Source organism: Anas platyrhynchos, chromosome 1 (genome assembly GCF_047663525.1).
Source record: "Anas platyrhynchos isolate ZD024472 breed Pekin duck chromosome 1, IASCAAS_PekinDuck_T2T, whole genome shotgun sequence".
NCBI classification, from domain to species: domain Eukaryota; kingdom Metazoa; phylum Chordata; class Aves; order Anseriformes; family Anatidae; genus Anas; species Anas platyrhynchos.
The window spans coordinates 53,981,007-53,993,569 of NC_092587.1; the positions used below are offsets into that span (position 1 = coordinate 53,981,007).

Consider the following 12,563-nt stretch of genomic DNA (forward strand, 5'->3'; position numbering starts at 1 on the left):
TGCGGAGCAAGCAGTTCAGCAGAAGACCTCTCCTGGCTGCTCACCTCTGCTGCAACATGAGGATGAACTCATCTGCAAGGCAACCACGTTGTGACGTAGCAACGGCTTTCGGGTCACTCAACACGAAGCTTGCTGTGGGACAGGAGCAGAAGCTGCTGAAGAAAAATGCGTCAAACTCTCCTGCCCTCTCCAACCTCATGGAAGTCCATTAAGGGAAGAGATGTCCAAAACCACTAATTTATATTTTATCTCCAGCACCAAAGCTCTGTAAGGAAGCATGGGACAAAGTCCTTACGCTTCAAAGTCATCTACACGGGCTCAGGCCACTTTCACGACAGAAGCTCGCTCGCTGCAAGCTGCAACCCCGTGGGCTGGAGGAATAGAGGGTTTCACCAGGAAGAGCTGTCACACCCACACGCGGGTGATGTAAGGAAGAGAGCAAGCCACACGGGTGCCAAGGAGTGTAGCTATAAGTTATTTATTCTGCAAAATAGAGGTATCTTCTATGGAGTTGAACACTGGAATCACAGCATTATGAATGGAGTTGTGGAAACATTATGACAGCACGCACACACGCAGGCACACGCCCGTACACCTACACACGCGCACACGCAGCCTTCGTACAGGCCCCTACTCTTGCATTATCCAGAAGGGAGCCCTCTCTGCAACTTTATTTGTAAAAAAAAAAAAACCTGCAGCGAGGGTTGCATTCAAGACCCTATCTCTTATTCACAGGGCTTCCAAGGGACAGAGGTCGGCCGGGACGAGGTGCAGGGCGCAGGCAAGACGTGTGTCGAGAGCGCAGCACACGCTGCCCAGCACGTCCCGGGCAGGAGTTAACTCTGGGCAGCACCCAGCTCTCAACTGCAGCGCTCTCATCCCTGCCTCAGCCTCTGCTCACGCAGCCGAGCGCCGGGTGGTGGGAGGGAGGAGGCACATTTCCCCGTTAGGACACCGTCAGCGCTCCCTGCTCGCCATGGTCCATGTTCCAAAGGCGGTAAAACTCTGCAAAGTCCACGTAGGGCTCCACGCGCCCGTCCTCATCGGGCTGCAGCGAGTGCGTGGGGCGGGAGCGGAAGAGACCCCCATCCGAGCTGGAGCTGCTGCTCTGCGTGTGGGTGTTGGTAGACTGGAGAGTCACAGTGGGGCTTTGGCTGTGGGGAGAGAGAACACAGGCATCTTTATTTTGCCCCACGTCTGCAATTTTGCACCCGAAAGGCACCAGAACAAGTGTTGGTTCTCCACAGATTAAGCTGTCCTTTGCATACAGGTAAAAGAAGTTGCAGCCCTCCTGCTCTGTCACAGTACTGGGTATGTTGAGAAGGGTGTGGAACTGGTGAATGCCACAAAAACCTGCCTCACCTCTAGCTGGACAACCTTAAGTACAACAGGAAAAGGGAGAAGGAAAAGGGAGAAGGAAAAGGGAGAAGGAAAAGGGAGAAGGAAAAGGGAGAAGGAAAAGGGAGAAGGAAAAGGGAGAAGGAAAAGGGAGAAGGAAAAGGGAGAAGGAAAAGGGAGAAGGAAAAGGGAGAAGGAAAAGGGAGAAGGAAAAGGGAGAAGGAAAAGGGAGAAGGAAAAGGGAGAAGGAAAAGGGAGAAGGAAAAGGGAGAAGGAAAAGGGAGAAGGAAAAGGGAAGCATGCACTCTGCTGGCCTCCTCATACCCATACAAATCAAGCTTTACGGGAAGAGTCTGGCAGCAGCAAAGCTATTCTTGCACGACCTGTGTTACAGCAAAGCAGCCCTGGTGTGTCAGCCTCGTTGTTTTTGGAGCTACCCAAACACAATAAGCATCGAGGTTCTTCACTTTTCTGTTTGTACACACTCCACCCTGTACCAAAATGCTGAACTCAAACCAGAGCCACGAGTACGATCCTGCAAAGCAGATCCAAACAGAATCCAGGTCTAACCTTTATCCTTTTTTCTACCCTGGCCTCCACCTGCGAGGAAGCCAGCTTGTGCAGCACCACCTCTCCTGCACCCCCGCCCTTCCTTATTGAAAACGAAGGGCACCCATTCTCCCTCCACGCACAGCGCAGGATATTTACTTGGTGAGGGTGGGGGTGGCTTCATCCAGAGTGGAGCTGCTGTGGGCACCGTTGACCATCTGGCCTTGGGAAGGCATGACAAGGGACAGCGTGACGCTTGTCTTGCTTGTGCTTTGGGAGCTGGAATATGGCACGGAGACTGGGTAGACACGGCCTCCTGAGAAGGGAGAAAAGAGAAAATTATAAATGCAGGTGAGACATCAGTGACTGAGGGTGCACAGAGTCAAAAAATAAATAAATAAAAAGGTCAAAGGAAGGGCCAAAAATACAAGGGAAGAATTTATATCAAACCGCCTTTCTGAGATGCTAAGATGCAAATTGTTACAGACTCCAGGCCTCAGAAGCCAATAATACCTTTAACAAACAAATCCCTCTAGACTGAGCACCTCCTCTCCCAATGCCAGATCAATCAGGAGGATTTATCTTCCACCCTCTGTTGTTCCCTTCCCTCTGCAGCATACCTTGTGTTGGTGTTAGCGTGGGCTGGCTCATCTCACCCAAGGGGTACCCGAAGTTCCTGACGAGCAGGGTCATGTCCTCGTGCCGGGGACAGAACTTGGACCGCTCCCCGCCGCTGGCAAAAGTGTCGCAGTGGATCCTCTTGACGCGGTCCACCACTGCTTGGGCCACAGCATCCAGCGACGTCTGCTTGGCAAACTCTGTGGCTATCATGGCTGCAATTTCCTGAGCAGAGAAAGGGGAAAAAGAAAAAAAAACAACCAGAAGGATGTTTAGGAGATGCTGCAGGAAACCTTATCCAGCCAAGTGATCGAAGAGTTTTTATGGCAACTTATCCAGCTATGGTCCTTGCCAGTCTCACTTGCTGGGATGTGCCTAGAATCATCCCACTCCCTCTAAAGGGCTCCTCCTAAAGGGGCAGGAAGCTGCCTGGAAGAACTGGCTTGGCAAAGCAGCTCTCCCATCATTACGGGTTGGAATGGGGAGGCACAGGGCACAGGCACCCAGCCCGGGCAGCACTCACAGCACAGATGCGGAGGACGGCCTGTGCGAGAGCAGCTGACCCCCCTGCAGTAAATCAAGAGCTGAGGGAACGTTTCCTGTGAGGGCACACTCACCTGGTTGGCCTGCCCAGGCCCGTGAGCTGCCTCCAGAGCTTTGTAGAGCCCCTCAGACATAAGCACCAAGAAGCCAGTCACCCCATCCAGCGAGTGCCCTCCGTGGATTTCAGGCTCTGCTATGATGGGCTTAGATTTAGCAGCACTGCAAAGAGACCGTGCTTTTAACAATCGCTCTTGCCACAGTAGGTAAGAACAGAGGGTCATGAAGGAGAGGGGCTAAAACCACAAAGGGAGTTTTTCTGACCTGAGCAGTTCAATATCAGTGTAGCCATATTTGACTTTGTAATCTCCGATGCGCCGAGTGCTTTCCTGCCCGCGAATCGTTCCCACTTGTTTTATTTTCCCTGCATCCAAACCTGCCAGATTAAAAAAAAAAATAAAAATAAAGTTTGGGAAACTTGCAGGACTCCCCGTGGTCACACTGTCAGGAAGGAGAAAAGGAAGATCCACAGCTAAAGAGAACGGTAAGATGAAGCAAGGTGCCAAAGGATACTTCTTCCCTACAGGAAGGAGATGAAGAGCAGGTTGCTCTGTTCCACGGGACACCTTCTCATTAGCTGTAATCTGGGAACAAGAGAGGAGAGAAATGCACACAGCCCAGCCCTCACACTAAAAGCAGTGGCTGGCAGTGAGACACAGCCCACGGCCTGGTCCGAAGCCACCAGCAGCAGCTGGCCTGAGCGCACAGGCATTTGCTGAAATGGCCGTGGAACATCTGCGCCTGTCAGCTCTGGCCTGCACGATGGGAGGAGGAAAGCAGGAAGGGGGAACACATATGCGAAGGATTCTTTTTTTTCTTCCACCCTGTTATTGATCCCCGTTCCTAAATTCCGTCTTACAAATTCACTAATATGTTAACGTGGAGAAGAAGAAACGGAGAACTGTCTGCAAAAAGGACTCAATTTGGTCAAGTGCTCAGATTGGCGGTAGCTACTCCTAAAACAAGGATAATCTGTAAGCATGCACTTAATTTAAATAAGTTTAAGGGGATCTACCTCTGCTTTGTTGTGTAACTCATGTCTGTTGGGGACTATGAAGGAATCACAACTCATAGAAAGTCCCAACAGGCACCATCTGGGGACAGCTGCTACGTGAGGCAGGACTCAGAGCAGACGAGCCACTTACCTGGTCTGTCCTGGCAATTCCCCCTTCCTGGCTATACCTGGAGCTAACAGGCAGAAAATGTTATTTTGAGATTTATATCTAGGGATGACTGTCCTCAGTACAAGGTGAGGGCAAGGGTCCAACTGAAACCCTCCCTCTGAGTCAAACCGAGCCTCACCGCGCAGATGGCTCCACACCTACCCCAGCAGTAAGACACAACTCTGCCATCTGCTGCAGACCGAAGCTGACTCATCAACATGGCCTGGCTCATTTGCCAGCTCCTGGCAGGGGGATACGAGCTATCGACAGACACAAACACAGGGAAGCTCCAAGCACGCCAGAGAGGTTGTGTCCAAACCACAGCGACTCTCCCGGAGCACTGAGCGAGCTGCAATGTGCTGGGTGAAGAGCCACACAGGCATAAGGCCTCTCTCTCTCTTTCCCCAGGACAGGTGCAACACAAGCACCATCACGATAAAAAGTTTGGGGGATAGAATTTATCCCTGTGCTTCAGCTTAGCCCCACAACAGTCACCACCGGGCCCCCAAAAACCTGCGTACATTGACTTTTTCTACAAGCTCTCCCTTCTGTTGGGACTTCCAGTTGGAGAGCCACTGCTGTGCCAGATTAAGGTCAGTGTACCCAGCAGATTCCTGTTCCACTGTGGACTGCAGCTAAACTCCCTAGAGCGTTTCTGGCAGTAGAAAGGCAGTCGAAGGCTCTCTTTCCCTAGATTCCTGTATTCAGTCCTTTGTTTCATAGCACATGCCACTACTGCAGGAGTATGAGTAAGGCAAAAAAAAAATAAAGAGAAATGGAGTGAAACAAGAGCTATCAGCAAAAACCTACAGCACTGACAGCCTCACCAGGTAAGAATATAGCTACCAGGTGAGCCTAATGAAGAATGCCAAGCTCGATCTACCTAAGCAACGGCACAGAGCAAAAGTAGCTCAACAAGAAGAGTCTGGTGCTAACAGTCACACAAGTGGTCTGGGCTAGTTCTAGACAAAGAAAGAAAACACACCAAAGATTGTAAAGGAAAAGGGAAATTGCCCGAAGCAAGATGTCAGTGTTAGACAGAGTTCAATAGTTAACTGATGTGAGAGCAGTAAATGTCAGTGTTTGGTCTGACTCTGTCTGAAGTCTACCTGCTCTTTTTGCAGTAGCAGCTTGTACAAAGGCGGATTGGAACACACCATCCTGAGGGTGTGGCATCGCGCAGAACCTAACCAGCAGAACTGTGGTTTGCCTCCAGAGGGGCAGTCACCTACTGTCCATCCTGCTTCTGCCCTCTGGCTGTGTGCTTCTGCTCCTGCCTTCCTTATTGACTCTAGTAATCGCACAGCTGGAGGGCAAATCAATGTCAGTTTGGCAGCCAGACATGAAACTATATCTCAAACTGAACAAAGAAGGGGAAAAAAAAAGAAAAAAGATAGTTTTCTGTAGGTTCAGCAAGCTGAACTTACTCACACTGTAGCCTCACTGTGGCTAGACATGCAGAAAAAGGCACTGAACTGGTAATTTGAAACCACAGCCCACAGGGAGCTTCTTTTTGTGGTCTGTTATTGTTTCCAGTGGCTTGAGTCATTCCTGGTGCCCCAGATAAACTGAGGCACAAGATGTTCTCAGATAAGGAGATGAAAATTAAGCACTCACCCAGCTGGGAGAAGCGAAAGAGCTCATCCTCGTTCTCTGTCGTATGGTCCACGTTGAGCTGAGTCACCTGCAGCCCATCCACCGTGGACTTACACAACAGTGCCCGGTTGGTACCTGCAGCGGGAGTAGCGAGATGAGGCACCAGATAGCTCTGCGTTAAGAGGGAGAACATATCCAAACGGGAAAGGAAAAGGAGAGGGGAATAAGGACAGAAAAGAAGAGAAAAGCTCATGTACTCTCTCTTCATGATCTTCTAAAAGTAGCCTTGCCCGCAGCATGCTAGGCCTGTTGGGCAGCTCTTCGCTTAGGCCTGAGCCAGCACCTCACAATCAAGCTCTCCACTCCTCAGTGAACCTGCACTACCGCCTCTCAACCCATTTTTCCCCATTCTTCTTTGGATTCACGCATTGCATCTGTCATTATCTGCAGAGATGATCACCCAGATTGATTTCAGTCGGGCCTACAAGTAGCAAGCATATTGCTCGTTGGCCACAGACCAAAGAAACTGTCCCCAACGTTCTGATTTCTTTCACTTCCTAGAGCTGCAGCCATCCTCAGAAACGCCTCGACTGAGATGCTAAGCACAAATGCTGAAATACAAAGAACAACTCACCAACGTTGGCGATATAGAGCTTGTTGTTGAGAACAACAGCCACGATCGCCATGGCTCCTCCAGAGATCTCCTGCTCTACAACCTTCAATCTCTCCACAATCTTCTGGTACTGAGGAGGCAGCTGGTGGTGAGGAACACCCTGGAACCCAAGATTATGGGGGAGGCTTAAATACACAGTCCACAACACTGGAACTATGTAAGACATACAATTATTTGCTTAATCCTAACATCCTGTGGGTCTGATAAGGTTCTGGAAATGACAATCCAGTTCACCTGAAGACCAGAATTCACATCTGCCCAAGGTGCCATGCAAATTGGAGGCCTTGCCTCTCACCCACATCACGTCTGTGTCCCTGGAAGAGCCACACCTTGTGGGCTGAACACCCTTCCACAACATGTTTAGTTCTTTACTAAGAAACCCAATGGTGAGTTTATGTAGTACCAGTAAGAACATTGGGAACTCTGGGACATGGACCAAGACACTTGCTGCACTTCCCACAAGCTCCCAGAAGAGAACTACAGGGATGCAATTTTCAATTACAGCTGCCCTCGGACCAGACTGACTAATGTCCCATCCAACAGCCTGGAAAGCAGGACCTCCAGAAATCTTTGTCCTTAAAGCCACATTACCTCTGGTAGCTGGGACTGCAGGCTGGCCTTCTCTGCCAAAGCATCATCGATGGACTCCAGGAAGCTTCTTTCTACCACATCAAAAGCCTGAAAAAGGCCATAAGAGAAACTGAGCACTTGTCCAGCACCTACAGACCTCTGAGCCTACCCATCCTCACCTTTCTAAGACCAGTTCATAAAAGTGGTTGATCGCTGTACGTACAGACATTCAAGATCACAGTATCATATTAAAATGCAATTATTTTAGTGCAGCTACTTAACAGCTTGTAAAAACAATCTGTTACTACTCAAAACAGGAGACAAAAACACACAAATTACAATCGCAGCAATGTCAGAGACCTATCTGATTTTGTATGTTGATTGTAAAAACTTATCTATCACTCAAGAAAGTGCGCTCGCAAATCCATCTCCCCACGCATTAACTTCTCCTTTTCACTCGTTGTCATCTCTTTCACAGGCTGACTTGTTCCTACATGTCCAGTGAAGACTGGCTGCAGCTTCCTGGAGAGCTGTCAGCAGTGTGCTGACAGCGCTGGGGACAGATGGGTATGAGGTGGGAGTGAAACAAAGCACTACAGCTGCTCGCAGGATGAGTACAATCACAACCATTGGCAGATGTTTCCAAGCCCCTCAGAAACCAGATGCTGCTCCCCTGGTGGCAAAAACAGGAGGTGGGTAGTGTGAGGAGCAGGAGCTGTTCCCAGCCAAAGCTGCTTTACCTGCAGCAGAACTCGACGCACGTCAGCATCGCTGTGATCTGCGTGAAGCTGGCCCAGCAGCAGCTCGGCAGAGAGCCTCTGACCCACAAAGTTGGTGACTCGGTTGCCATCGTAGCCATTGAAGACACCGTAGAGGTAGCAGTTGTTCTCACTCCTATCAGAGACAGGAGCAAATATAGTTATAGATGGCTGTGATACAAAGACAGACGTGAGGAGTATCTACAGGAACCTCCTGCGTTCTCCACGTCCCCTGTGAGGAGCTGAACACCACGTTTACCTGCCCTTGCGCCTGCAGAGCTCCGTGACCGAGGCACAACCCGCTCACCTGAATTTTAACCAGTTATCCTCCAAGGGGTGCCCCTCCGTCCCTTTGCCGTCTGCGCTGTAGGAGCGGTTTGGGGCTGAGCCCACCCCGGAGAGATGGCAGGACGGCAAGTCGTCTGTCCAGCTGGGCTGCTGCTCCTGGGGGGCAGGAAGACCAAAAATTAGACCCCGTAAACCCCAAGCAGGCTGGAGATGGGCTACGAGACCACCCCCATCCCCTTGCTAGCCAGAAACCCAAACCGAGAGCCGCAGCCGGGTCCTGCCCTGGATGGGGACCCCCGCGGCTGCCAGCGCTCCCCCGGGACAGGGGGACCCCTCAGGCAGGGCTACCACCTCCAGCCGCCCCCCGAGCTGGTCAGGAAGCCGAGCTGCGAGCCCAACAGGGCCTCCCCCAGCCGGCACCGGGGGCAGCGCGGCGGGCGGGGGGCTCGCACCTCTCCGCCGCCACCGGCATCCCCCGGCCCTTCGGGCTTCCCCCCTGAGGAGCTGAGGGGCCGGGAGGGCAGGAGGAGCGGGTCTCCCCTCGCACACACCTGGGGGAGTGCGGGAGCGGGGAGCGGGGAGGGGGGAAGGCGCCACTCACACTCTGCAGCAGGCTCCTCCTCTGCGCCGCCATCTTGCAGCAGCGGCCTCCTCCTTCCCCACGGCCCCGGCCCGGCCTCCGCCTAGTGGCGGGGGGAGGGCGCTGAGGGGAGGCCGCCATGCGCGGGGCTCCGGGCAGGGGGAGGTGGTTGGGCGGGCTGTGGTAGAGTTCTGTCACCCCACGCGGTAAATAGTGGTTCCTGGGGGTGGAAGGGAGCCTGCTGTGCTCCGGGTTGTGCCCGCTGGTTCTTGTTCTGGTAGTTGGCAGTGCTGAACAGAGCCCGCTCCGTGCTCTCTGCGCCTTCTGGTCATCAAAAAGCTGGCCCAAAGTGCCAGGAGCAGGCAGCACATTGTTCTGCTGACATAGAGTAACTGCTGGGGTCCGATCTTAAGAAAAACACCTGGGGAGTTCTTGGTAGGGGCAACTGCTATGGGACCGGCTGCCCTCAGCTCTCCTGCGCAGCCCTGCCAGCCTGCCTGCCCACAAGACGTGCAAAAACAACTTCTTTTATTCACTCTTTAGAATATATCTTTGTGTTTTTGAGGCTGAGGTGAACTCTGCCAGGAGGGGCAGTTCCCACTTAACCAGCTCTGCTGGAGTGGGAGGAGGTCACAGGAATCAAAGGGCGATGCGTATGGGGTGTTTGTCTTCCAAGTGGTTGATGAGTGAAATTCCCATTGCTAGAACTCTACAGCCTGTAAAGAGCTACCATCCTGGCAGAGGCATTTGTATGATTTATACGATTTTATAAGGAAGAAAAGTCTATATTATTTTTGCCCAGGGAAGTGGTGGAGTCACCGTCCCTCACAGTGTCTAAGAAGGGCCTGGACAAGGCGCTATGAGATACGATTTAGTAGGGTAGTGGGTAGTGTTGGTAATCGGACGGTTGGACTAGAAGACCTTGTAGGTCCTTTCCAACCTTATGTTTCTATGATTCTATGATTACAAGTCAGTGGAAGAGCCCTCCAGGTGTGTGACTGGCGTGACCTGAAGTGCGTGATGACAGGTAGACAGGCTGCAGCGCCAGGGTGCTGGGCACAGAGCACATTTCTTTGGGTGAACCCAAGCTGAAGGAGCTCCAGCACGAGAGACTTGAAGTTGCAGTCACGTACAGCACAGTTGTGGTGAGGGCATGAGTGTTAAGTAGTCTTGACTTCCAGCAGTCACTTGATACTCTTTTAATGACATCTTTGTGGCAAATATATTAGATTCAGATGCACTTCAGAAATAATTGCCAGTTAATTAACCTCATTCTATGGAACGATGGGTTTTGCTGCAGGGGATCCTGCCAGAGGATTCCAGCTCCCTTTCCTGTAAATCCTTTGTCTATTGTTTTGTTACATCTCTTTCTTCCAAATATACAAAGATTTCAGATCCTTTCCCTTCCCTCCAGGCTGAAAAGACTCACAGATATTCAGCCATTCAAGCAGACTTAGGTACGGAGGCAGAATTACTTTTTAAAGGCTATATTCGTGAAAGATAGAAGAAAATGCTAAATTTAAAATCTCAGTCTACACACAAATTTTCACATGTTTAGCTTTATGCATAAGCTTGGTTTCACCAATGTCATTTGAAGTATTCCTGTGGGTAAAGCTGTGAGTGGGTACAAATAATTTTAGTAATGGAGCTCGAGTCTGCATTAAAATTAAAAGTAGGATGGATGGATTTAGTGCTAATGAAGATCTGTTTTTCTTACCAGGACCAAGAATTCCCGGTGCTGCAGAAATCTGCCTAGAACAGCATTGTATGTGCTGCTGAGAAGCAACAGGCAAGTTTATCTGCTTTAAAACACTATGTCACTTTTTCAGCATTGCAGCAAAAGCTTATGCTTATTTAATGACATTCAAGGTTGCAGTCATGCACCTTGATGAGCACAGGCAGACCCTGTCCTTGCACAGAACACCACTGAAATCAGCAAGGCTTTGGACGTGCTCAGAGACTGCCAGCGTGTATTGCATTGCAGGACTGGGGGTTTTAGGAGTCATTTGTATCTTATGTCCGCAAGTCTTTCTGAGACTAACAAGAGTGGAGTCTGCGTGTGTCTGTGATAGGGTAGAATATGATTTCAATGAGTAAAACAACTCTCCTAAAGGCGTGAGATAGAAAAGCTGCTATTTTCCTTGTTTGTACAATGACTAGTCACCTCTCTGTAGTTGTATGCCCTGTTCCTAGTTTAAATGTCTGACTTCAGCTCTCATAGCCACTGATCACTGTCATTCCATTTTTTTATCATTCTTTTTTTTTTTTTCTTCCTCGTTTGGGCTGGAAAACTGACCTGGTGCAAAACATTTTCTGTTGGTGAAAATACTTGTGCCAGCTTCAGGATATTCCTGTGGCTCTGTCACTGAGCTTCTGCCCTAAGGTTGAGCAAGGCACTTAACTACTTAGTCTGCAAAAAGTGAATAGTTTGATTTGCCAAGCAAGGCTGCTTACAATGCTAAATGCATGTTTGTCCATCCTTTTGCAATCTTCCAAAGGAAAGTGCTACTGAAGCTCATTTCCTGCTTTATGAATACCTGCTTGCAGAGACCAGCATCTTTAAGCAGTACGTGCTAGATGGAATACTGCACCAACAGAGCTTCTGTTGCTGTATTGATAGAGCTTATTTGTTCTTTGTTTTATTTATGCTCCCTACCTTCAGTAAATCCTCCCAGACATTCAGCTATATACCATGCTGTATTCTCATACAGCAAAAATCTCCCCAGGAATGCAGGATATCAGTCACTGAACTCATCCATGCACCAGTAAATGAATTGTCTGATTCAATGACTACCAAATCTTCAGCTCCCTCTCCGTGTTAAACTCCTGTATTCCTCATTCCTCTCTCCCTCTCTCTCTTTGTATTTATTGCTTCTCGTTATTCTCTGGTCCCAGTGCCAGGTTTTATATACTCGGTATTTCTGGTGCCAAGCTGTACGACTGCCTTCCTGTTTTTGCAAATGTTTTCTCTGCAGAAAAAGGAGAAGCATGGTCACTCTGCCGGGCTGGAGGATAAAAGATGAAGAATGTTATTGAACACCCTGCCCCGAGGAGCAGGGAGCACAGGGCAGCCCCAGCATGGTGCTGCAGTAGACATTCAGACATCCTACACAATGGGAGGCAATTACAGGATCGCCAGCAGAAACCCTCACATCAGTTATTTTTTCTCTACTGATCGCAAGCGAGATACATTTAGGGAGATTTTTTTTTTTTTTTCTGCCTTGTTTTGCTAATAATGGAGGCTGGGGCTGGAGAGGAAAGTCATGATTTTTGGCAAGGCTTGCAGCAGGTGATGTGGAAGAAAAGAAGGGTCTGTGACAGAGCCAGATTGCTACACTTGCTCAGCACCTACCATGGACAGAAAAGGATGGTGGAGGGGGTGGCATTGCAAGCTCCACCCTGAGCTCACCCCACCTACCTCTACCAACTGCAGCCCGATGCTTCCCACGGGCACAGATGCCCTAATGCTCCTGCCTCATTTGTAGGCTGCTATTTCCAGGCAGGCTGAAAAGGCCAAGAAATAGAGATAGAGCAACAGAGAGAACGAGCATGATGAAAGGAAGGAGAGCTGGAGACAGAGAGGAGGGAGCAATTCCTTCCCCTAGCACCTGCCAGAGAGCTGGAAAGCTACTGCGAGGACAAAGGGAGATGGAGAGGGAATGTTTATCCCCCCCAAGAGAATGAGACAAATACCACTGCAAGAGAGATTTTGTACAGAGCTGTAGACCAGCTGGAGTTTTGAGGGAGGGGAATGAGGTTGTTTCATTTGTGCTGAGGCATATGATTTTTCTGACTTCTATGATGTGCTAAATAAAGCCTCATCTCCCGGA

At 50.1% G+C, this 12,563-nt stretch overlaps 1 protein-coding gene and 1 long non-coding RNA gene across 2 annotated transcripts; one reads left to right on the forward strand and one right to left on the reverse strand.

The window, feature by feature from the left end:
• Window positions 1–462: 462 nt before the first annotated feature.
• TAB1 (TGF-beta activated kinase 1 (MAP3K7) binding protein 1) lies at window positions 463–8,911 on the reverse strand. The gene is made up of 11 exons (XM_005028302.6): window positions 8,755–8,911; window positions 8,173–8,309; window positions 7,848–8,001; window positions 7,129–7,215; window positions 6,499–6,637; window positions 5,886–5,999; window positions 3,370–3,481; window positions 3,123–3,267; window positions 2,508–2,730; window positions 2,047–2,203; window positions 463–1,154 (listed from the first exon to the last, which is right to left on the reverse strand). Exons 1-11 carry the CDS (start codon window positions 8,872–8,874, stop codon window positions 947–949), a joined length of 1,596 nt encoding a protein of 531 aa, XP_005028359.2. The 5' UTR covers window positions 8,875–8,911; the 3' UTR covers window positions 463–946.
• A 153-nt stretch (window positions 8,912–9,064) lies between these two features.
• On the forward strand, window positions 9,065–12,563 carry LOC140002462 (uncharacterized). The gene is made up of 3 exons (XR_011809121.1): window positions 9,065–10,067; window positions 10,148–10,190; window positions 10,454–12,563. It is a non-coding gene; the product is annotated as an uncharacterized lncRNA (long non-coding RNA).